Source organism: Schistocerca serialis, chromosome 7 (assembly GCF_023864345.2).
Source record: "Schistocerca serialis cubense isolate TAMUIC-IGC-003099 chromosome 7, iqSchSeri2.2, whole genome shotgun sequence".
NCBI classification, from domain to species: domain Eukaryota; kingdom Metazoa; phylum Arthropoda; class Insecta; order Orthoptera; family Acrididae; genus Schistocerca; species Schistocerca serialis.
Window position 1 is genome coordinate 214,125,234 of NC_064644.1, and position 26,510 is coordinate 214,151,743.

At 43.9% G+C, this 26,510-nt stretch overlaps 1 protein-coding gene across 1 annotated transcript in view; it reads left to right on the forward strand.

Moving 5' to 3' along the window:
* The window catches only part of LOC126412311 (26S proteasome non-ATPase regulatory subunit 4), an 80,618-nt gene that overhangs the window by 43,710 nt on the left and 10,398 nt on the right, over positions 1-26,510 (forward strand). Inside the window, exons 4-7 of the mRNA XM_050081832.1 lie at positions 18,477-18,644; positions 21,905-22,036; positions 24,278-24,364; positions 24,998-25,112. Coding sequence (XP_049937789.1) covers positions 18,477-18,644; positions 21,905-22,036; positions 24,278-24,364; positions 24,998-25,112 — 502 coding nt within the window. The remainder of the gene's footprint in view (positions 1-18,476; positions 18,645-21,904; positions 22,037-24,277; positions 24,365-24,997; positions 25,113-26,510) is intronic.

A 26,510-nucleotide genomic window follows, 5' to 3' on the forward strand; every position in this document is an offset into this window, starting at 1 on the left:
ACCTACAGTGAAAATGAAAATGTACTTAATTCATTAAATAACAAATTACAAGCAGCAGGTATTTTATGTCATTTGTCAAATGCATTTGATTGTGTGAACCACAACATCCTTTTAAATAAATTAGATTTCTATGGTGTCACGGGCAGTGCTGCAAAATGGTTCAAGTCATACCTCGCTAACAGGAAACAAAGGGTGTCAGTGCAAGGGACTAGTGAATTAAGTCATCAGTCATCATCAGAATGGGAAGAAATTACATGTGGTGTCCCACAAGGATCCATCTTAAGGGCCATTGCTTTTTCTTGTGTACATTAATGATCTCTCATCAGTTACATTGCCAGAAGCAGAGTTCGTTTTGTTTGCAGATGACACAAGTATTGGAATAAATAGTATGTTGAGTGTAGTTCTAGAAAGATCTGCTAATGATGTTTTTATGGATATTAATAAATGGTTTAAAGCCAACTCACTGACATTAAACTTCGAAAAGACTCACTATATGCAATTCAGAACCTGTAAGAGGTTTCCACCCAGCATATGCATAAAGTATGGAGAAGAGCAGATAGAAGAGGTTGACAGTCTTAAATTTCTGGGATTACAACTTGATAATAAATTCGGTTGGGAGGAGCACACCACAGAACTGCAGAAACGCCTTAACAAATCTGTATTTGCAATTCGAGTGTTAGCTGACATAGGCGACATAAAAATGAAAAAGCTTGCATGCTTTGGCTACTTTCATTCCATAATGTCATATGGCATAATATTTTGGGGTAACTCTTAAAGTCAAACAAAAGTTTTCAAAGTCCAAAAGTGTGTAATATGTATTATTTGTGGAGTAAATTCACAGACGTCATGTAGAGACATCTTCAAAGAACTGGGTATACTAACTGCTGCCTCTCAGTATATTTACTCCTTAATGAAATTTGTCCTAAGTAATATATCTCTTTTTCCAACAAACAGCTCACTTCATACATACAATACCAGGAACAAAAATAATCTGCACAAGGACTTAAAAGCACTTACTTTAGTTCAAAAAGGGGTCCACTACTCAGGAACACTCATCTTCAATAATTTGCCAACAAACAAAAAATTTAGTTACAAATAAAGATTAGTTTAAAAGTAGCCTGAAAGACTTACTAGTGGCCAACTCCTTCTACTCCATTGACAAATTTTTTAATAGAAACAAATGATGTATTGTATATATTCATACTATTAGTATTGTTATTTCTGCTTAAAAAAATAAATAAATAAAATAATATTGACATGTTCCACATCCATTAGGATCTCCTGAGCATGGATCTAGGGAACAAAAAACTAATCTAATCTAATTTTTTGCTCCGGCAGCTAAACTCCTTGTTCCCTGCAATTTTCCTGGTGGGTGTGAACCCTTCACCACCTTGGCTTCGTGCGGCAGCCCATGTTCAACTTGGCCTTCATTCACTTCTAAGGACACTACTCCAGCCTTGCTCTGTCACCTTCAGTTTCACGACCTTAATGTGGAACTTCACGATAGTATCTTTGTGTACAGTGATGGCTCTCGGAGATGCCCTGTATCAGGCCACGGAGTACATCCAGTGACACTGGCTTTTCAATCTGCTCAGACTCTCAGCACCCTTCAAAGCATCTGTGCGCTGTACACTGCCCATCCCTTAATGCCCAGGAAAACTGTCACTTGCTCACACTTGATGGCACCACAGTGCTGTTCGTGTGAGTTCCTGGTCATGTTGGTCTGACAGGAAATGAGGCTGCTGACACTGCTGCCAAGGCTGGAGTCCTCGTACCGCAGCGCACTAGTTCTTATATTCCCTCCGAAGATCTCTGTGTTGCCGTCTGTCAGGTGGTGGTGTCACTTTGGCATTGACACTGGTCCCCCCTTTCATGGGAATAAGCTCCAGGTTATTAAGCCTCTCCCAGCAGCTTCGACGACCTCCTCTCAACCCTCCTGCCATGAGGATGTCGTTTTAGCTAGGATGCGTACTGGGCACTGCCTTTTTAATCATCGTCATTTGTTGAGTGGTGCTCCCCTCCATTTTGTACACATTGCGCCCAAGTTTTAACTGTCCAACATTTCCTGATAGAATGCCCATTTTTTAACCATTTGTTCCTGCTTCGGTTTGCCATCTCAGTTATTGGCCATTTTAGAAATGATGCATGGGCTGTTGACCTCGTTTACTTTTTATCCATCTAGCAATATGGCAAAAGCCATTTAAATTTTAGTTCTGGACCTCCATTTCTTTATGATGTATTTTATAGACCTTTCTCCACCTCCCTGTTTTTAGTTGTTAGCTGTCTTCTCTTACATTGGTTGGGATTGACATGTAGTCATTTTCTAACCTCCCTGTCTTCGTATTCTATAGTTTTGACATGGACGCGTATGACACTAGTTGTTTTTGCGCCCTAAAACAAAACAAACAATGCAGTGGGGTTTACAAAACAGTTCTAAGATGTTCAGTAGTTTGAAGTCTGTAGATGTGAGAGTTGACAGACTGTCGGGGTGTGAAATGGGCTTCATCGGTCCACAACACATTAGATAACAAATCGATTTCTTCCTCCAGTTTTTGAAGTGCCCACACTGCAAATGCTCTCCATGTCACAAAATTGGTGGCTAACAGTTAATGATGACATTGGATTTTGCATGGATAGCATCCTAAGTGCTCTCCAAACAATAGTGCGTGGACTGCCAGTTTGATATGCAACTTCAAGAGTGCTGACTTCATCATGAGGAGATGAATCAACTAAAGTCTCCATTTCTTCCTCAACTGTCAGAGCAGCAGTAACACGTGCCTTGTCAACTGCTATGGGGCTTATTGTCTACACAACCTGTGGTTTCACATTTCGTGATCATTTTCTTCACAGAAACACTTGTCACAAGACCTTTACCCGTTTGAATACTGTTCTTACAGTGATAGGATCATACTCCTGCAGTAGCAGATCTTAGAGTCTGATAATAAAGCTTAACCAAGAGTCTCTTTTTTTGGTAAAGACAACGTGCAATTGCTGACATATTTTTCTTCCCTCACTACATTTCACTTTATATACGTTACTCATGCGGTGTCATTGGCATGTTGTTGTCCAGTGTCATCTGTTGACCTGTTCCCCCCTCCCCAAGTATAACCCCATGTCATTTCAGGCATGTCCATCAAGTTCTATCTCCTTACCTACATTAGTCCATGAATTAATGCATTGTCAAATGGTATCAGTTTCTGCGGCACTTTATGTCTCACACCACATTTTCTCGCACTCCAACATGAGTTCTCTTCTGTTACTCAGTGCACTGAACAGTTATTTTGTGTCTTCTACCATACCTCCAACTCTTCCTAACCGCAAACTGAAAATAAGAAATAGTCACCGCAAATTAGCATTATGTATGCCAATTTAGCACTGTCACCCAACCAATCTCCTAACTATCCCAGTCTGCCATTACGCCAATGTTCCTTCTAACCATGTGCCACATAGGTACAAATGTAATACCTGATATATCCACCTATCATATCCTGTTCAGCCTTGTCACCATCATACTACTCCAGCAGATGATGAATGACTGTGAAAAGAGACATGCTGCATGTAAATCTCACAGTTTTGTTTGCACGACTTTCAGTGTGCAGATAGTCAACAGCTAACTGTCCATTGGTAGTACTGGCTAGACGAGTACATCCACTAAGTGACAGAACATGCTACTTCGCTTGCTACAGGTGACTTTAGTGACTGCTTCAGAACTCGTGCAATTTGAATCCTCTATTCAGTAGTCCTCCAGGGGGCCCACGTCTCATTTGGGAGTACTTGTGTGGTAAGCTCAGGCCATCAAGCCATTGCAGTATCCCCTCTTTTTTTTTTTTTTTTATCTCCTGTATCTGTGCCCACTCTTCTGAGGACAACTTGGCTGTCACTTAGATCTTGTCTTGGCCTATTCTTATGAAACCTTACATTACTTCTTACGTTTCTTAACTTTTTTGCCAGGTTATTTTCCAAATTTCTCAAAGGTGAAAATGTACAGGGAAGGTCACCCCATGCGGTACATGTGTAACTGCCCAGTCATGACCATACTGACACTCAGTTCTAAGCAAACTATCTGGCTCACACAAAGCCTAAATGTGAGAATACACAAATGCAGTTTATATGGACCTGCATGAGCCACAGAGTATGCTGACTAACCCACCAGACAGATGAAGCAGTAACAGCATGAGTGAAAATTCATGCACTCTTCAGCTGCACAGTGATCTTTCCCACACTATTTTAAAGGAACAACTTAGTAAAAAAAAAATAATAATAATAATTTTGTATGTTATAGCCTCATTTCTCAGCTTCACTGTGACCTGTGTATGTTTTTGTTAATGGTCTAATATAAAAATATATTATCAGTTGTTGTTAATAGTGTTAGAAAGTTACAGTAGAAAGTAAATACTTTCGGATTAATGGAGATGACTCACTGAAAAGTAGAAGTGTTTAATTGCATGATAGGCACACACAAAAGAAAGAAAACCTGTTAGCTTTCAGAGTAATCCTTTATCGGGCTAAGGTAAAACATGCATGCATACACACAAGTACATGGCAATGCCCATACATGGTGCCAGCCGGACTAACAGTGCCAGTGCTGCCTTTTGGAACAGGCTGTTGTGGGGTTGTGTCAGGTGTGGTGGGTAAAGGGGGAAGGGAGAGGCATGGAGAGGGATGGAAGGCTAGTAGCTTGGAGGGAGGCAGGCAGTTTGTGGGCAAGGCAAGCAGGAGGGAGGTTGCCAGCTAGAAATGTGGGAGCGAAGGATGATATGTATACATGGCACCTTTGTTGGAGCCAGTGGGGAGCAGTGCACACTGAAAATAATGTGGGGACAGGATGAAGGAAAGGGAAACTGTTGGGCGGGGGATGTGAGGGCAGTGGGATACTGGAGATTGGGGCCAGGACAGTTATGGGAACAAAGGATTTGTTGCAAGGATAACTCCCATCTGCCTAGTTCAGAGAAGCTGCTGGTGGAGGGAAGAATCCAAATGGCCCAAGCTGTGAAGCAGCCATTGAAATTGAGCATGTTGTGCTCAGATAACTCCCATCTGCATAGTTCAGAGAAGCTGGCTGTGGAGGGATGGATCCAGATGGTTCGAGTTGTGAAGCAACCATTTAAATTGAGCATGTTGTGCTCAGCTGCATGTTATCTCATCGGGTATCCAACCTTGTTCTTGGCAACAGAAATGGACATCTGGTTGTGCCACAGGGTGGTTTATTTTTGCAGGGGCAACTCATTCTAGTGGAAAGTCTTTTGATTGTCATACCCTGTTGATTGTCGTACCAACATAAGAAGCGATGCAGTGTTTGCAGCAGAGTTGGTGCATCACATGGCTGCTTTCACATGTAGCCCAACATCTGATGGAGTAGGGTAAGCCTGTGACAGGACTGGAGTAGGAAGTGCTGATAGTGGGTGGATGGATTGGGCAGGTCTTGCATCTTAGTGTATCACAGGGATATGATCCCTATGGCAAGGATTTGGGAGTGGGAGTGGTATAGGGATGGGCTAGAATGTTCTGTTGGTCAGGTGGGTGATGGAAAACTGCATTAGAAGGGATGGGAAGGCTGTCCCTCATTTAAAGGCAAGATGAGAGATAAGAGCCCTGACAAAGGATGTAGTCCAGTTTCTCCAGTCCTGTCACAAGCTTATCTTACCCATCAGAGGCCGGGCCACCTGTGAAAGCAGCCATATTACTTTAATAGAAGTGTCTTCAATGACGAGCTTTGAGTAACACCTAAGTTTCTGTTGGAGCAGTGTCAAATTTTTCTTCTTTTGCACAAAAAGCAAAGTTTACACAACTTCACCTCACTGATGCCTTAATGCAGTTGCTACTGTGGCAGAGCCTGTTATTAAAGAAGTAACTGAGAACAAGACATGTCAGTAACATATGAAAAGGTAGTTCTCAATATTAAAAATAAATGAGTAATTTCTTCACTAATTTTGTTGCAAATCCACAGTAATTCTCATTTCGCCAGCTATTGATGGTCCTTAAATATAGTTATGACTGTCAATGAAATGCTAGGCATTTCACAATGAAGCTGATGAATAAGGTGCCAAGAAAATAAACTTTTTACCAAATAGTTTCTTTAACATTTTATGAGAAAGATGTCAAAACAGTTGGCTTGTGTATGTTGCCATTCCCACTGTGTTAACTTCTTGGCCACTGGCCATGGCCGGCCGGGTGGCCGAGCGGTTCTAGGCACCTCAGTCTGGAACCGCGCGACCGCTACGGTCGCAGGTTCGAATCCTGCCTCGGGCATGGATGTGTGTGATATCCTTAGGTTAGTTAGGTTTAAGTAGTTCTAAGTTCTAGGGGACTGATGACCTCAGATGTTAAGTCCCATAGTGCTCAGAGCCATTTGAACCACTGGCCATGCCAAAGCAGTCTAAGAATGCTCCCTTCATTCCAGCTTGCTGGAATACTACACCTGTCAGATTCCATCAGTGCTATTATCCAGTTGCCACCGTACTGCTCCACGAGATGACACAGGGATATTCTACTTACTGGTCATGCTACTTCACTCGGGCCTTTGCTATCCGAGTATCTTGCTTTCGACCTGTCTGCATCCTAATGCAGTAGTCAGTTGGTTGTAGGGTGCATGTCACCCTGTACGTGCACAGTTGGGGCCCCTGACATCTCTGTAGCTCAGACATCAGCAGTGTGAACCCAAACTCTTCATGCATACCAGTTTCTTGTTCCCATTGGCTTCCAGGCAATACTCACTGTGCCAAGTGGCTGTTATCTTTGGAGATGTTTCCAGTCAAAATTTGTAACACCAGGGCAGACAGTCTCTTCATCGCAACTATCACCATTAAGCCCATCAGTATAATTTCACTGTTCCATCATTTGCAATGTCATGGGAAGGAGGACAGTTGTATTGACATTGAGAACCATACTCACAACAGCACAGTACCCTGTCTGCACTAAAATAGATGGTGAGACTTTTCTAACAACCAAATCTCAAATGTAAATTCTTCATGGAACACTTTGAAGATAACTTTGTAGAAGTGTCAGCGTGCAATAGACATAGAGCAGCTACCTCCTGATGAAGACAGCGGACTCCACTTAGTCTTGAGCCTTACTTTGGTGTACTCCTTTGGATGATATTCCAGTTTCTTTTATCGACATAGACGTTTGAACAAAACACAGGATATTATCTTTTACCAGGACTTAGTATTACTGTCAGAAAAAGAACCGTGTGGGAACTTGGAATGGCAAGGGGTGCAGTTCGGCTGCCTTTTACAGAAGGGGGCAAGATTAGCAGTTGACATGGGAGCTTAGTCCCATAAAAGGTGAAGATCATAGTTTATTGTTGTGACGTGAAGCCTTATTTGCCACCACCTAGTCAGTGCTTAAAGTGCCTTCTCTTTGAGAATATTTGATCTCAGTGTCCCAGTGAATCCAGGCTGTTTTTGAACAAAAGGATCGTGCACAGGAGATGGTGGCCCATATCACTTGTGAGATCCAACAGGCTGCTGCAGAGTCCATTCCCTGGTCAAGTAACCACCTCAGACGACGGCCTGTGTACCTTGGTGGAATGACAACTGTCAGTTGGCAATCAGGGCCAGATGAACAGCTGTGCGGAAGTTCAAACACTGTCCAATTACAGAAAATCTTCATGCCTTCAGACCTGCGAGAGCACATGTGAGGCGAGTGATAAAAGAATGGATGAGGGTTCCTGGAGGGAATTCACAACTTCTGTTAATTGGTCCACTTCCACTGCGCAAGTTTGGGTATCAGTAAGATGGATTTCAGGCAAGGGCAGTACACATCTCCTTATGGCCTTGTCAAGTAATGGGGTCTTGGTGGATGCGACAGAAGATATGGCTCAGGTTTTAGCACAAGCTCCTACTTTTCAGACGTTTCCTAGGACTATAGAGATGAGGTACCCCCTGCGGGTTCGGGGTAAGAATAGGCCCGAGGTATTCCTGCCTGTCGTAAGAGGCAACTAAAAGGAGTTTCAACCATTTCGGCCTTCCATGTGATGGTCCCCCTTGGGGTTTGACCACCATTTTTCAAAATTCTACAGAAGTACGAGCCTTTTGGGGAAGGACACCTTACGTGGTGTACCACTGGTCCTAAGTGCACTAAGACCTTGGCACTCAGCATTGCACCGGCGTTGTAACCATACCCACTATTCCTCAAATTGGGCGTAAACGCCTGATGGGTTGTCCAAGTTACGCCCATAGTGCATCTCCATCTGCCCCAGCGATCATGATGGACTTTCCATGGCACCAGAAATCCAGCACGGTAGCCAGCCCGTTGTGGTGGGGTCGTCATGTACCCTCTAGGTTGTAGCACACTGACAACACAGGGATCGTACTGCCGATACCTGAGCTGCACCCTCCCCACGTAAGCCAAGGAGTAGATGCCCGTCTCCTTGGGGCATCAGGACTCCCGGCAATGGTCATCCTGCCAGGTGGCCCTTGCTGCGGCTGGGTGGCGCCCGTGGGGAGAGCCCCTGGTCGGAGTGGGTGGTATCGGGGCGGACGTTTCGCAGATGAAACGTCAACACGTATCAGGTCGCTCTGCGGCCGAGTCTTTCAAAAGAAAAGGTACCGTTTCTAGTCCTGGTTCTCCTGCCCTTTCCCCCTTGGCCACTCCATGGGAGGAGGGACAGGCCCGCCAGCTTGGGGCGAAGTACTTCCCCCGCTATTTGGTCTGTTCTCGAACCGATGGGGGGACATTCGCCACCTCCAAGCCCATTTTCTTTGTTCAGCACATTGAGGACATCTTCGGGGTAATCGAGGCTTTCAGCAAGATGCGTTCAGGGTCCGTACTTATCAAGACCACCTCCGCCAGACAGTCGGCGGCGCTCCAGGCGTGCGACCGCCTAGGGGACATCCCAGTATCCATTGTCCCACATCTGGCACTAAATAGGACGCAGGGGGTTATTTTTCATCGTGACCTCCTGCTACAATCTGATGAGGAGCTCAGGGCCAACCTGGAGTGCCGAGGTGTGCATTTCGTCCGGCGAGTCCAGCGCGGCCCCAAAGACCGTCGCATCGACACCGGGGCCTTCATCCTCGCCTTCGAGGGGGACGTTCTCCCGGAGAAGGTAAAGGTGATGTGCTACCGGTGTGACGTGCGACCTTACATCCCGCCTCCTATGCGCTGTTTTAGGTGTTTGCACTTTGGGCACATGTCGTCACGGTGTGAGGCTGAGCCCCTTTGTGGCGATTGTGGACGTCCTCTTCGTGAGGAACATACATGCACCCCACCACCTCGGTGCATTAATTGTCCTGGCGTCCACTCGCCTAGATCCTCAGACTGCCCCGCATATCAGAAGGAGAAGAAGATACAAGAAATCAAAACTTTGGATCGGCTCTCTTATTCTGAGGCCAGGAAGAAGTATGACCGCCTCCATCCCGTGCCATTGACCACTTCGTTTGCCTCAGTTGTGTCCACTCCTTCCGCGGTATCCTCACCCCTATCCTGTCCCCCCTCCGCCCATCAGGGGGCTCTGCCTCCGCCTCCCAAATCCCTCCCTTCCAAATCCTCCTCCCCCGTGGCCCCCACCCCCTCTGCCCCAGGGGCCACCCTTCCTCCTCCTCCTCCCCCCACGCCACCTGAGAAGCGATCCTCTTCTCAGGCATCCATCGGGGAAACGTTCCGGACCCCAGCTTCCGAGGTCCGGCGTTCCAAAACGGACCCCGCGCGTGAGGACCTTCTTCGGGTCCAGCCCACCATCCCTGTGCCTCCTCGGCCTTCCAAGAAGGCCTCCAAGAAGAAGTCTCTATCCCCCTCTCCACCCCAGCGCGTTTCGTCTGACGCTTCATCCGTGAGTCGCTGCTCCCGGCCGTCCTCAGTTTCGCCGGGACGCTCTGCTGCCAGGCACTCCGCCGGCCTTTCGTCGGCAAATGATGCGGCCCCTCCTACACAACCAGGGACAGCGGCCGCAGCTGGTGACGAGTCGATGGAACCGGATCCGCCTCCCGTCGGTTGTAGCGTTGTTCCCTCGCAACCTGGCCTTCCGCGGCTGTCGAGGTGACCAGCTCTTCCCCCGTCTCGTTCCCCCAACTTTTTGACTAGCGATGGCGTTGTTTCATTGGAACATAAGAGGTATTCGATCTAATCGGGAGGAATTACAACTGCTCCTCCGCCTGCACTGTCCGCTCGTCCTTGGTCTCCAGGAAACCAAGTTGCGCCCGACTGACCGTATTGCCTTTACCCACTATACCTCGGAGCGGTATGACCTCACCCCTGTGGACGGTATCCCAGCTCATGGTGGGGTCATGTTGCTCGTTCGGGACGATGTCTATTACCATCCCATCCCATTGACCACCCCACTCCAAGCAATAGCTGTCCGCATTACTCTTTCTGCTTTTACTTTTTCAGTTTGTACCATCTACACTCCACCGTCATCTGCTGTTAGTCGGGCTGACATGATGCACCTGATCGTTCAGCTTCCCCCGCCGTTCTTATTGTTTGGCGACTTCAATGCCCATCATCCCCTTTGGGGCTCTCCTGCATCCTGTCAAAGAGGCTCACTCTTGGCGGATGTCTTCAACTATCTCAATCTTGTCTGCCTCAATACCGGCGCCCCGACTTTCCTCTCGGACTCTACTCATACCTACTCCCACTTGGACCTCTCGATCTGTTCTACCACTCTTGCCCGTCGGTTCGAGTGGTATATCCTTTCTGACACCTATTCGAGCGACCACTTCCCCTGTGTCGTTCGTCTCCTGCACCACACCCCATCCCCACGTCCTTCGAGCTGGAACATACTGAAAGCTGACTGGGGACTTTACTCCTCCCTGGCGACCTTTCCGGACCACGATTTTCCCAGTTGTGACAGTCAGGTCGAATACCTCACGGCTGTTATCATCAATGCTGCCGAACGTTCCATTCCTTGTACTACTTCTTCTTCACGTCGCGTTTCCGTCCCCTGGTGGAACGAGGCTTGTAGGGACGCTATCCGTGCTCGACGACGTGCTTTACGCACCCTTCACCGCCATCCTACGTTGGCGAATTGTATTGAATACAAACGACTCCGAGCGCAATGCCGTAGAGTCATCAAAGACAGCAAAAAAGCTTGTTAGGCCTCTTTCACCAGCTCCTTTAACAGTTTTACTCCCTCTTCCGTCGTTTGGGGTAGCCTGCGCCGGCTGTCGGGCATTAAGGTCCACTCCTCGGTACCTGGCCTGACCTCAGGTAATGAGGTCCTTGTTGATCCTGTGGCTGTCTCCAACGCCTTTGGCCGCTTTTTCGCGGAGGTTTCAAGCTCCGCTCATTACCACCCTGCCTTCCTTCCCAGGAAAGAGGCAGAAGAGGCTCGGCGACCTTCCTTCCACTCGCTGAATCTGGAAACTTATAATGCCCCCTTTACTATGCGGGAACTCGAACGTGCGGTTGCACTGTCCCGATCCTCTGCTCCGATTCCAGATGCCATTCACGTTCAGATGCTGGCACACCTTTCTCCGGCGGGCAAAAGCTTCATTCTTCGTACCTACAATCGCGTCTGGACCGAAGGTCAAGTCCCCATGCGTTGGCGTGACGCCGTTGTTGTTCCTATACCCAAACCCGGGAAGGATAGACACCTTCCTTCTAGTTACCGCCCCATTTCTCTTACAAGCTGTGTCTGTAAGGTGATGGAGCGCATGGTTAATTGTTGGTTAGTCTGGATTCTTGAATCTCGAAGACTACTTACTAATGTCCAATGCGGCTTTCGTCGCCGCCGCTCCGTTGTTGACCACCTTGTGACCTTGTCGACATTCATCATGAACAACTTTTTGCGAAGGCGCCAAACGGTAGCAGTGTTCTTCGACTTGGAGAAGGCTTATGATACCTGTTGGAGAGGAGGTATCCTCCGCACTATGCACAGGTGGGGCCTACGCGGTCGCCTGCCCCTTTTTATTGATTCCTTTTTAACGGATCGAAAGTTTAGGGTACGTGTGGGTTCCGTATTGTCCGACGTCTTCCTCCAGGAGAACGGAGTGCCTCAGGGCTCCGTCTTGAGCGTAGCCCTTTCTGCCATCGCGATCAATCCAATTATGGATTGCATTCCACCTAATGTCTCAGGCTCTCTCTCTGTCGATGACTTCGCGATCTACTGCAGTGCCCAGCGAACATGCCTCTTGGAGCGCTGCCTTCAGCGTTGTCTAGAAACAGGAAACTGTGTTGGTCTCCACATGTCTCTTATTTGGCGGCCCGTTGTACACGTTCCCTTAATGTCCTCAGAGTTCTTAGCGGTTCATCTTGGGGAGCGGATCGCACTGTCCTGCTTCGCTTGTATCGGTCCATAGTCCGATCGAAGCTGGATTATGGGAGCTTCGTCTACTCGTCCGCTCGGCCATCCCTCTTACGCCGGCTCAACTCCATCCACCATCGGGGGATACGTCTTGCGACCGGAGCCTTCTACACTAGTCCTGTCGAGAGTCTTTATGCTGAAGCTGCCGAGTTACCATTGACCTACCGGCGCGACGTACTGCTGTGTCGGTATGCCTGTCGGCTGTTGCCTATGCCCGACCACCCCTCTTACAAGTCCTTCTTCGCCGATTCTCTCGACCGTCAGTACGGGTTGTATGTGTCTGCCCTGCTGCCCCCCGGAGTCCGCTTCCGTCGCCTGCTTCGACAATTGGATTTTTCCCTCCCTACCACCTTCAGAGAGGGTGAGAGCCCGACACCACCTTGGCTCCAGGCTCCGGTTCATATTTATCTCGACCTCAGCTCACTCCCCAAGGAGGGTACTCCGGCTGCAGTGTATTGCTCACGGTTTGTCGAACTTCGTGCTCGACTTGCCTGTCACACCTTTATTTACACCGATGGCTCCAAAACTGACAATGGTGTCGGCTGTGCCTTTGTTGTCGGGGCCGCCACCTTTAAATACCGGCTCCTCGACCAATGTTCCAGCTTTACGGCCGAGCTTTTTGCTCTCCATCAGGCCGTTCAGTATGCCCGCCGCCACCGCCATTCATCGTATGTACTCTGCTCTGACTCACTCGGTGCTCTTCAGAGCCTTGGAGCTCCCTATCCGGTCCATCCCTTGTTTCAACGGATACAGCAGTCCCTCCATTCTTTCGCTGATAATAGTGGTTCTGTCAGCTTTCTGTGGGTTCCCGGACATGTAGGAGTGCCTGGGAATGAGGCTGCGGATGCTGGAGCCAAGGCTGCAGTCCTCCTGCTTCGGCCAGCCTCCCATTGTGTCCCGTCATCTGACGTTCGTGGGGATGTATGTAAGAGGCTTGTGTCGTTGTGGTGGGATGCTTGGTCATCCCTCCAAGGAAACAAGCTCCGGGCAGTAAAACCACTCCCAACTGCTTGGACAACATCCTCACGACCATCTCGGCGCGAGGAGGTCCTTCTGACCAGGTTGCGGATTGGGCATTGCCGGTTTCGCCACCGCTACCTGCTCTCCGGTGACCCAGCCCCGCAGTGCCCTTGTGTTCAGGCATTAACAGTGCGCCATGTTTTACTGTCGTGTCCCCGTTTTAGTCAATTTCGTGTTGTCCTGTCCCTGCCATCTACTTTACCGGATGTTTTAGCTGATAACGCTCGAGCAGCTGCTCGTATTCTGCGTTTTATAACTTTAACTGGCTTGTCCAAAGACATTTAACCTTTTTACTTTTTATCTGCATCTTTGTCAGGTCCTTCTGGTGTCCCCCCCATCCCCTTGAGTTTTACCAGATTCCATGTGCTCTAACAACAGTGACCTTCTGTTCTCCATGTGGAAACTGGAATCAGCTTTGTCTGCAGCCAGACACTGCTCCAGGACCTGATGAGATCCATTATGCCATACTTGGTCATCTGTGCCTTGAAGTGAAAGGACAGCTCCTCTCTTGTTTGAGTCAGATCTGATTTGATGGACAGTACCCCATGACTTGGAAGAAGGCAATATTAATTCTATTCTGGAAACCAGGCAGGGACTGTAACACCCCTAACATTTACCGGAGTGTAGCCCTTACCATTTGTATGAATAAGACTCTTGAATGCATGGTCAACCACTGCGTCTGGCTGCTGGAAACCCGAGGTCACCCGAGCCACTCCCAGTGCGGTTTCAGGCACTATCGTGCCTCCGTTGATGACATACTTCTACTGGAGATGGTGATACGGGAGTCCTCTCCCCCCTTTGGTTTTTACCTGCTCCATACCTTTTCGGCTCGCCTGTTTTTGGAATGGGGGACTGATGACCTTCGCTGTTTAGTCCCCCTTAAACATCCCAACAACCACCACCAGGAGTCCTCCTTATGCCAAAACCATTTGTTTGTGTGTTTAATGACCTCGAAAAAGCGTATGACACTACTTGGAGGTACCACATCCTTCGCCAACTTCTTGAATGGGGACACCTGCCACTTCTTATCCAATCCTTTCTTGAGGACTGGCATTTTCGACATCGCATTGGCAATGCCATGTTTCACTGCTGTGTTCAAGAGAATGGAGTCCCCCCAGATAGTGTCCTCAGTGTCACAATGTTTGCCATCACTATCAATGGTATTTCCTCCGCAGTCAAGAGCCCTGTCAAATGCTCTTTGTTTATTGATGATTTTGCAATATTCTACCCTTCCTCTGACCTTATGACGATGATGAGGCAGCTACAGCTGACCATTAGGAGGCTGGAAACCTGGACCAGGACAACTGGTTTTCGGTTCTCATCCGAAAGACAACAAGTCAATTAGAACTGTTCTCATCTAAGTTTTTAACCAAGCAGTGCTCACATTGGGATACAATATTTTACATTTTCAAGACACTGTGCACTTTTTTTGGTTTATTATTTGACTTGAATTTAACTTGGCTTCCACACCTGAAAGACCTATGAACAAAGGGCTTCCAGTCATTGAATATTTTGAAATGCCTTAGTGACAAAACATGGGGAGCTGACAAGTCCCGCCTCCTGCAGTTTTATAGGGCATTTGTTTGATCATGTTTAGATTATGGCAGCATGGTCTACAGATAAGCCCCCTTCATACCTCAAGATGTTAGATGCTGACCACGATGAGGTCATTCGGATATCGACTGGAGCTTTTCAGACCATCCCAGTTCAGAGTCTGTGTGCAGAGGCTGGTGAACCATTGTGGATTTGGTGACGTATCCTTTTGGCTTGACAGGCACTGAAAATTACTGTCACCTCAGTCACTGACATTTAGTTCAGTGGTCCCACTGACCTTTGAAAGGTTGTTCAGGATTTGGTCCCATGCAAGCAAGCCATTTTGGATACATGCTACAGACTGTCTAAAGGATTGGATCTATCAGCTATCAAAATACACGACCAAGGATGGAACTCATTGCCACCTTGGCATTTTCAGTTGCCCAAAGCTATTTTAAGCTTGACACAGTACAAAAAACTTGTACTCCAGATTTTGTTTTTACAACTTTGTTTTTGTCCATTTTAAGTGCATACCACAGTTTTATTGTTGTTTACACAGATGGATTCCAGCATGAGAATGTCCTCAGTTGTTCTGCTGTTTCCTCTGATAGGGTTTTTAAGTGCATCTTCCTGAACAATTCACAAATTATGATCTGGAATTATACGACATTCTGATGGCACTGGAGACGTTTCTTGTCTGTCCCGACTCAATTAGTGCATTGCAAGCACTTCACCAAATGTATCCAGTAGACTCGCTGATTCAGCTCATCCATGACTCCTTGCAGCAGCTCCAACACCTTGGCAACGAGGCAATCTTTTGCTGGGTACCTGGCCACATTGGGATATAGGGTAATGACATGGCTGACAAAGCTGCCAAGGAAGCATTTTGGGATGGTGCTGTCCATTAGTGTCCCATCCCGTTGCATGCCACAATCTCATTTTCTGACAGACGCATCATGCATCTGTGGGAGACTGAATGGTTGCAGGTGACAGACAACAAACTGCATTAGCTCAAATCGACCACAAAGGCATGGCAGACTTCATGTCAGCCTCACCGCTGGAAGGAGATTCTGCTTACCAGACTGTGCATCAGGCATAACCCTTTAACACATGACTTCCTCCTCTGGTGGGAGGCTCCATCGCTCTGTGAAGTTCATGGCGTGCCGCTTTCAGTTCAGCATATTGTGGCTAAGTGTGTCCTGTGCACTGATATTAGGGCAGCCCTCAGTCTCGGTGGAGATCTGCCCCTGATTCCAATGTTTACAAGGGTGGTGAAATTTGTGAACTTTCAGGCCTCATGCCTAAATTGGTGGGAAGGGAGGCAGACTTCCATCCATTACAAACCGATCCACATGTGAGGGCAGCCTTTGTCCCCGTCCATGAGATTATCAGGCTGACTTTTCATTAGGGCACCGAAGGCCATGATATCGAGTGCCCCTCACCTCAAATAATCATCATCATCAAATATCCTGGAAGAAATGGAAATCTTTGTTCACAGTAAGAGATAGCTACAGTGCTTGCTTAGCAACAAAATCATTTCAAATAAAACTGATATTTTGACTTTTTCCAAGACTTCGTAGTCTTGCAATATGATGTGCTGTGTTGGCCATGAGCTCCAGCATGTACGATCGCACATGCAGTGCCTACACAGAAGAAAATGCAACAGCTGCGAGATAGCAGTGATACCAATGTCTACAGTTCCAATTATTTTGATCTTAATAGTCTCATTTCACAAAGAGAAAAAAGGGGATGCAAAATAGGTTATACCTTACACTAGGATAGTTAAGCTCTGCGTATTAAGGCATTTGTTGAACTACTTTTATCATCACATTTGTCCATTTTATTATTTTTATAGATTATCTTTACTAGATGATTATATGTGAGATAAAATCTGTAGTCTTCAATTTGAATTTTAATGTAATAGGTACATTTTCGATTAACATCTTATCAAGATTTTAAATGTGATGTATTTTCGATTTACCCTATGTACTTACCATTGTAATATTTTTGGAAATACTACTTATTTGTTATCCGACATAGTCTGAGGATAGCTGTGGCCAAAACACTTTAAGGTGTATAATTTATAAAAGAATAAAAAAGTAGTCAAGGCGGACTATTATTTTTCCTGGGTCTCCAAACTCAGTATCACACTTTTTACCTTCAGTAGAAGTTGCATGCGGACACTGAATACACTCAATTTCGTTGGTCATACCGCTTGGGGTGCAGATCATTACACTCTGTTATCTTTTGTAGAGCTCTGTTCTTATCACAGTTGGACTCTGGATGCAGGTATATGGTGCAGCAGCATATCACCATTGCAACTGCTAGATCCATTTCACCTTTGTGGAGTAATGATTGAATGCTTGCCACCAGAGCCTTCCGAATAAGCCCAGTAGACAGTCTTCTGGCAGAGTCTGGAATCCTATCCTTCCAGTTTTGGCATGACCAACAGCTGTTCAACTATACCCCCACCATCCACCAACTCCCTAACCACTAAACTCTCAGATTCTGTTTCTTCACTTTAAGTTCTGTCCCTATAACCCTCCAATCGAGTTAGGGAGGATTCCAAATTAGACTTTGATTGGGAGTACTCTGTAGAGATCTTTCCTTCCTGTATCAATTGGATGAGTTCTTGTACCCCTCCCTGGTGTGGACCTGGACTGCAGGTTTGGCTAGATCTGCTCCATAGCCCTAAAGCCTCCATTTCCCCCATTGTCCATCAACACACATTTTCTCTGTTATCTTTAAATATCAAGGGATCTTGGCCACTATACCCAAGGGTATCAAGATACTGCGATGATGATGATGATGATGATTCATTTTTATATGTAATAGCAGCCAAGAACTACATTATGTGTCGGAGACCCATAATGTCTCTGTGTTACAACTGGTGGTTATTACCAATGCCCACCATTTTACCAAGAAGAAAGACCAAGACCAATTTCTGATATGCATTGACTGCCACACACACTGTGGTGCCTAGCTGATGGCAGCTCACATCCTAATGGAATGCCCTCTTCTTACAGTATCCCAACAAATGCAGGGCCTGAATAATCCGTTATCCTTGCTACTAGCTGGTGGTGAAAGAACAGTCAAGTTTTAGGCTTTCTCCTGGGGAGTAGGCTTTATTCCTGACATTAATGTTTTCACCATGCTGAATCAGGTGGGATGGTTGCGTGAACTTAGCTACCTCTACTCCACCTCCTGATAAGTTTTTTTTTTTAAATCTCTGTTTTTTATTATTTGTGTGACTCCTGCATATCTTTAGTATACTTTGAGTCCCTCCCTCTTGTACTTGCACTGATTTCGTTTCACCACTTAGTGGGGTTGTATTTATTGCATCATTTTTTCATCCCTGTATTAAGTCGGTAACTTTTCTGCTTTAGCTATTTCCTCATCTGACAGCAACTACAAAAAATGTTTGTACATTTAATTTACTGTATTTTTAAAAATAATTAAAACTAAGGAATAATATGTATTTGAAACTAGTTACTGAAAGTAACCTGCCAATGTCAGTACTGCTGACATGAAGTGTATGTGGGAATTTGAAGTTGGGTTCAGATGCATAAGGAAGCATAACAATCAGGTTACCCTACAAATTATAGAGCATTGGAGAATGTGTTGGTTAGTGCGTGGACTTTGCCTAGTAACACATTTTAACATTGGTGGAGCTTCTTTCCAGTTAGCACTGAAACATCGACAAGGCAAAAACCATAAAATGCGCATTGTAGCATTTGTGGGAAGCCCTGTGCAAGCAAAAGGAAGTGATCTCATCCGTCTGGCAAAAAGGCTCAAGAAGGAAAAAGTCAATGTTGATATTGTCAGCTTTGGAGAAGAAGTTAATCCCAAGGTTTGTTAATTTCAGAATTTTTATGTTTATGATATATGTACTTATAATTCATATCATTTACTTTCAAAAACTGTTTGCAAGTATCGGTTACTTTCAATTTAACATTCATTTCCATTTTAATAGTTTCCAGTTGCAGTTAACAGCAGATACTTAAAAGGTCTGAAGAAAAATACTGATGTAATGATAATTTCTAAGTAAAGCTATAATACAACGGTTTACAAAATGTGAACACTAACACACTGTAGGAAATTATGAGAACAAACACAACATTTCTTTTGTCCTCTGTGAGAAATTTTTTTTTTTTTTTGCAGGATGAAGTTAGACTTGATGTGTATGCAAAGTAGACGAAAGAGGATCAATAAATATTTTGTGGTAATTTTACTGAGCTTAGAAACTAATATGGTGGTGTGTAATGGAATGGTTTCACTTTATTGTGCCTCATAGATTTAGTGACACAGTAGTTCCATTTGTATGAGGAAAGACAGTCAGTGACTGTCAGATGAAAACATAAATAATGAGTCTTTGATGACTCAAGTATAGCCATCAAACTTGAGATTAATAATGTTAGTCAGCTATGTATGATGTATCCCCCCCCCCCCCCCCCGCCTCTCTCTCTCTCTCTCTCTCTCTCTCTCTCTCTCCCCCCCCCCCCCCCCCACTCATTCACTCCCCCTCTCTCCCCCCCCCCCCCCACTTTTGTCCTATGTTTGTCTTATTTTCATTAAAAACTAATTTTAATGAGATATTTTACTGTTCAAATAAAAAATTCTCGTTTTAGGGCATTTCTTTGGATTGTCGTAACCCAGTGTCGATCACAACGTACTTTCTTAGGCTCTCACAATCAGGTTGGAGATGAAATGGGATTTGAGATAATGTATTGAGCACATGAGTGACTACATACCATGGGCAATACCAGGGTTGAGCTCCTGAGATGTTTAGGTTTCTGTGGATGGACACAGTACAAAATGACTCAGATGTCTGGCAAGAAGGTAGATGTGGTGTAAATAAGGAAATGAGATGCAGAGTTGGTTTTTGGCCTATTTTTAATGCTTCTTCACTTGTTTAAATGAACATCACAAAGAATTGAGAGACTGGGTTGTCACCTCAGTCCGAAGACCCACTTAATTATTGTATTAAACACAGATGAGTATTGTAAGCTCGTGCTCTTATCAGCTGATTACTAGAACAAAGGGCCACACTAGCTAACATTCTATTAAGAATAGGTTGCACACAGTAACGTATGACATTTTGGACCGCGATTTAATAAGAGGAGCCAGTGTCTATCGCTCTAATCGAACCCTTAGCTTCAGCTGCATTTCACAGTGAAAGTGAAAGTGGGAAAGAGATAGAGACAAAAGCACAAAGGAAATCACTAATCACAGCCCATAGGTACATGCAGGCAAGTTTTTACAAGTACAGTACACTCGCATTTATCCGAATCGCATTTATCTGAAATCTGCTTTATCCGAACATGTTTTTCTGATTTTTGTGGCCCACATTGGCGCTGTCTGATGCATCAGGCAGCTACACTTTTGGCTAGGTAGACTGACACTTAGCGAGTTTCTACTTGTCTGCGCCTGGAGCCATGCATTCGCTGGTGTTTTTCAGCAGTATACTGCTAATCAGTGCACTCGCACATGTCAAAAGTCCAAGTGTCATCAATTTGTGCGTGTGTTGGTTGATGTTTTCGTGTATTTCTTGCTCATATTGCATGGTTTCATGCCATTGCAATCTATTGGAACTCCTTGGAAGTACAGTATGTACAGTATTGCTCTATGCAGTGTGACATAGCCCTGTCGAAACAGACATTGAGAGTGCAGTGCCAAACACTTTCCGCCTATTGTTTGTACATCAGGTGAAGCTGTGCGTTTAACAGTGAATGTACAACACACTGTTGTGTTGCTGCCTGGGCTTCGGTAGGACAGGGGAGAGGGCATATATGTATCGAATGTTTTCATTCGATGGGTGTCCTGTTTACAATCAGTGTGTGTGTGTGTGTGTGTGTGTGTGTGTGAAAGCCGAGGTTTCATAATGCTTATGACACCATACTCATCTTGCAAGTGTGATTGGGACTGTATGCCTCCATCTAAGTTACCAGGTTTTACTTACAGTACTTATATGTAGATTTTTTAAATTTTTTGACAGCATTAGAGGATTCAGACATTACAGCATTGTAAGTAACATCATGTAATGGGATTGCCTCTTCAAGCACAACGTGACAGAGTGGATTTAAAAACTAACAAGATACCATTTGGAATATTGATTTCTCGTATGTATTGGTTCAAAGACATTAAGTTCAGAGTGTTTATTTACTAAAGTAAATGAACAAAATTTAGAAAATTGTAAAAATACAAAGTTTACAATGGCTGGTCAGTATTTACCTTCAGTAGGCACAATTGTAAATATAACGAGTAGACATCTTGAAAAGTATACTCTGTTTATTGTAAGAATAAACATGATGCAAGCAAACACAAACACAGTGATTGGTCAGTGTAAACTGGTGGTAGACCCTATTTACTTATTAGATATCTTATTACTAAGTTATGTTAAATGAAACTTTAAGATATTCTAAAGTATTAACAGCCATCAGCGTTTTTCTTAATCACGGTTTAGCTATGTAATTTTTATTTCAAAAATCATATACAGTCGCAGTCTCTGTACTGTTGTACTCTGATTGTCATGCTGTTAATACACAGATGTAAATGGGTGAGGCTGCTCCCTGCTCTGTAGTGAAATGTGTGGAACATGGTTAAAAAGTACTGTGAAATAGGTTGTTGTTAATGTTTTTCACAAATTTACAGAAAAAATAACTTTGAAGTTTTCTGAGGGACTGCATTTGTTACGGTCGAGGTACAAATACACTCTGGTTGTGTAGCGGAATCAGTAGCATAATAGACTGATAATCAGGTGCAGTTCATGGATCGCTTGTTCAAGTCCCGCTATGGTCATCACCCCCCCCCCCCCCCTTTTCACTTTTATTTATTTTTTTATGAGTAATGCACGTCATTTTGTTTCTAATTGTATATTGCACATGAAATTCATGTTTTCATTTCAAATATAAATTCTTAACTATTGGCATTTTTTGTAAGATTGTTAATAAATATTTCTTAAACTAAGAAAACACAACAATTTAATTTTTTAGGAAAAAATGAAAAACCAAATACTCTTTATTTTCACTACGTCCATTGTTTTATACCATAGACGTAGTCTCTCATGTACCAGAGTAACAAGTGTCATAGGAATGTTGGTTTCTTTAACAGGTTTCAAACAATGATCTCCTCACAGCATTTATAAATGCATTAAATGGAAGAGATGGTGGAAGTAGCCATTTGGTCACAGTGCCTCCTGGCCCTCATTTGTCTGATGCTCTGCTTTCATCACCAGTTATTCAGGTAATAATATTTCTTTGGCAGGCTAAGCTTTTCATAAAAAGATAATTAAAGCAAATAGTACAATATGTAATTAAGTAGTTTTATTCCTGCCGGGCTTATGACAAATTCACTGCTTGTCAGTGTGAATGGAATCTAATGATAAATGTGAAAGTGTATGCATTTTCCTTGAGTTCTTGATATGAAACTGTGACAGTGACTTTAGAGCACTGTGGGAGATGCTCTGAAATCTAACTAACCTATCACCACCACCCTGCAAAATAAATCAGATTTCATAAGTGTATTGCTAAGCAAAGGTTTATAATTGTGGAAAACATGCTGGGCTGCAAGCAATTCACATCGTAGTTAAAGACCAGAGAACCAGCAGTGTCATCCATTGGGAATTAAATTACTTCATTCCATTTTTTTACATCACACTTAGGCTCAATGATTGCATTGTTGTTATATTGGCTATTTATCTTCCTCTCTTACCAATTTCCTTTCTGTTATACTTATTTCATAGCTTAACAATAATAAGAAACAGGAAAGACTGCTACTCCCCACATAGAGGAGGCGTTAGCAGTAGACATCACATTTAAATTACATTTAAAAGTACACAAAGGTCACAAAAATCACGAAATAGTGATATGCACAGATACAGATGGTGGTAGCATTATGTACGCAAGGTATAAAAGGGCAGTGCGTTGGCGGAGCTATCGTTTGTACTCAGGTTATTCATGTGATTGACGGCCTGATGGGAATCAACAGACTTTGAATGTGGAATGGTAGTTGGAGATAAATGCATGGGACATTCCATGTTGGAAATTGTTAGGGAATTCAATATTTCGAGAACCAGTGTCAAGTGTCAAGAGTGTATCAAATATACCAAATTTCAGGCATTATTTCTCTCCTCGGACAACGCAGTGGCTGGCGGCCTTCACTTAACAATCGAGCACAGCGGCATTTGCATAGAGTTGTCAGTTCTAACAGACAAGCAACGCTGCGTGAAATAACCACAGAGGTCAATGTGGGATGTACGACAAACATATCCATTAGGACAGTGTGGCTAAATTTGTTGTTGATGGGCTATGGTAGCAGATGACCAATGTGAGTGCCTTTGCTAAAAGTGTAACATTACCTGCAGCGCCTCTCCTGGGCTCGTTCATATTGCTTGATCCTGGATAACTGGAAAACCCTGGCCTGGTCAGATTAGCCTGTATTTCAGTTAGTAAAGAGCTGATAGTAGGATTCAAGTATGGCAAAGACTCCACAATTTCAGTTAGTAAGAGCTGATAGTAGGGTTCAATTGTGGCACCGACCTCATAAAGCGATGGACCCAAGGTGTCAACAAGGCTCTGTGCAAGCTGGTGGTGGCTCCGTAATGGTGTGGGCTGTGTTTGCATGAAACGTACTGGGTCCTTTGGAAATGGTTATGTTCAGGCACTTGTAGACCATTTGCAGCCATTCATGGATGATTCGAGTCAATGATTTGGCCAGCCTGGTCGTCCGACGTGAATCCCATTGAACACGTATGGGATGTAATCGAGGAATTGGTTCGTGCACAAAATCTTGTTCTGGCAACATTTATGCAATTATGGTTGGCTAAGGAGGCTGCATGGCTCAACATTTCTGCAGGGGACTTCCAGTTTCTTGTTTTCCTTACCCATAAATCCATTTAGCAACTCCTTGCTCTTAGATTTGCTTGGATTGCTGTGTATTTCTAATATGTGCACACATTTTCCGTGAGCTTAGTTTGCTGTATAAAGCTGTGAAATACAACAAAAAGTGTGAAACACTTTTTCACATTGAATAATAATCAAAACTTTAGTAGGTGTGTTAGTGGTGCTTTTTCAGTCATTTTTATTTATAGTGTGATGATGTTAGTCTATCTTGATGACAAGAATACTTTGCTATTATCTCTCAGAAGAAATTTTATCTGTGTTGGAAGACAATTGAAAATACAGCACAATATTAACTTACTTACTGTCTACATGTCATAGATGTTAAGTCCCATAGTGCTCAGAGCCACTGTCTACATGTAAAGTTGTTGAAAATTTATGTGGAAACATATTCACAAAATGTTTGATCACCTCCATTGCCTTAGGAGAAGAATTTCCAAAAAAAATATCCTTTCTCCTGTGCTTTTTTTAAGTCCACAGCAAAAATATGATTGTAATGTACTTTGCTGCAGTTATATAACCATTGAAAATTTCTGTACCTGAATCTGTCGAATTTATGCTATAATTTTTTACTTCTTTTCTGCAGGGAGAGGATGGTATGGGAGGTGCTGGCCTTGGTGCTTCAGGATTTGAATTTGGTGTAGATCCAAATGAAGATCCGGAACTTGCTTTGGTAAGTGTTTTGTGAAGTGTGACAGTCATTCATTCACCCATCCCCCTCTTCCAGTCATCTGCCTACCCGGTCCCCCCACCCTCTCCCCCCTCTTATTCCCATTAACTTTGAAAGTCTAAAATGAAAATTTAAGACTTTCCACTCATGTTGTTGTATCCAATATTGCAAAAAGAAAAGGGAATAGAAACACATGATAGTGATTTTCATACCAATAAGAAGACTGTAAGAATAACCTTATTTTGGTAGAAGTTGGTTAGTCAGTGGACTGCCAGAACTGTGTTACAGTGTATGTAATCTTTCTTGTAACGGCCATACAAACATCCTTTACCATACATTTTAAAATAATGCACATTTCATTCTCGCCCACTTTTACTACATATTTAATTGTTAAGTTGTGTTTCTTTTAAACTCAAGTCATGGGACTTCAATTACTGACGTGTTACAGAACTCAGTTGAGAGAGATGAAAGAGAATGAGTTTATTTTATACAGTGACTTATTTTCAATAAGTTAACATTTTATCATGATAGTCTCCAAACTGTGTTTTGCTCCCAGTTCCTCTGATTCATCGACAGAACACATGTTGAAACAAACAGTTTCTTCTATAAGAAATACTTGGTATGAATGCTTTACAGGCCTTGCGAGTATCCATGGAAGAACAACGACAGCGCCAAGAGGAAGAGGCTCGTCGAGCTCAAGCAGCTTCAGCGCCAGATGGTGCTCCACAGCCAGCAGATACAATTAAAGAAGGTGTGTGTAACTTCTCAGGCCTTAAAGTGAAAGTACTAAATTGCTCTGTGCCATACAAGGGAAGCCAAAAGTTGAGAGGATGGGTCAAATATAAACAATAATAATAAAAAAAATTCTATTCAAAACAAATCAAATTTACCATTTTGTTATACATAAAACTTAGTTACATAATCACCTGTCTTCCTGATATAAAGTGTGATCAAAAAGTAACGAAATTTAGTTAATTTTGCAATCTTTCTACATCTGATTTTCAATTTTTTTATTTTTTCTCTTTTTTGTACACACATTCCTGACGTATGTTTGCATTTTCAGCAATTTTGAATATTTGATTAATTGATGGCAGTCAAAAAGGCTTTTGAGTGCTAAGTGAATTTTTACTGTTGAAAAAGGTGGATCAAAGAATTTGCATTAAAGTTTGCTTGAAAAATGGAATAGAGTGCAATACTGCATTTCAGACTTTAATTGTGGCTATTAGTGAATCTGCTATGAGTAAGGCAAGAGCTTACGAATGGTATAAATGTTTCAATGAGGGTCGGTAAGACGTTGAAAGCAATGACCACCCTGGATGCCTTTTAGTGTGTCAATTACTGACAACAATGTGGAAGAAGTAGAGAAAATGGTACTGGAAAATTGCTGAATCACCATCAGAGAGGTTGCTTATGATGTCGCCATATCCTTTGGCTCATGCCTAGCAATTTTGTTGGATGTTTTGGGCATGAAACATGCAGCAGTAAAGTTTGTTCCTAAACTGTTGAATTTTGATTAAAAAAGATGTCTCGTAGGCATCGCTCAGAAATTACTGAATGAAGTGATGAAACATGGGTGTACGGGTATGACATAAGGCCCAGTCGTCCCATTGGAGACTGCTTGAAGAGCCAAGATCGAAAAAATGTGACAAGTTTTGTCACAGGTGAAGGTTCTTCTCCATGTTTTCTTCGATTACTATGGGATAGTGCATCATGAGTTACTGCTTTATCGTCATAGAGTCAGTAAGGAATACTACCTGGAAGTTATGTGACATTTTTATGAAGCAGTCATAAGAAGACAACCACAATTGAGGCAAAACTACTCATGGAAATTGCCTCATGATAATGCTTCGCTCACATCTCTATGTTGTTTGCTATTTTGTGGCAAAAAACAAAACCATTATGTTGCCTCAGTCACTGTATTTGCTGGAGATGCACCCCCCCCCCCCCCCCCCCCCTGCCCCTCTCCGCCGCAACTTTTCTATTCCAAAGGCTGAAGAGAACCACAAAAGGACATCATTTTGCCACCATTGGTGAGATAAAAACAGAATTCTCAAGGAGCTGAACACCATAATGAAAAGTGAGTTCCAGAAGTACTTCCAAGATTGGAAAATGTGCTGGCAGAAGCGTTTTGTATCCTCAGATTACTTTG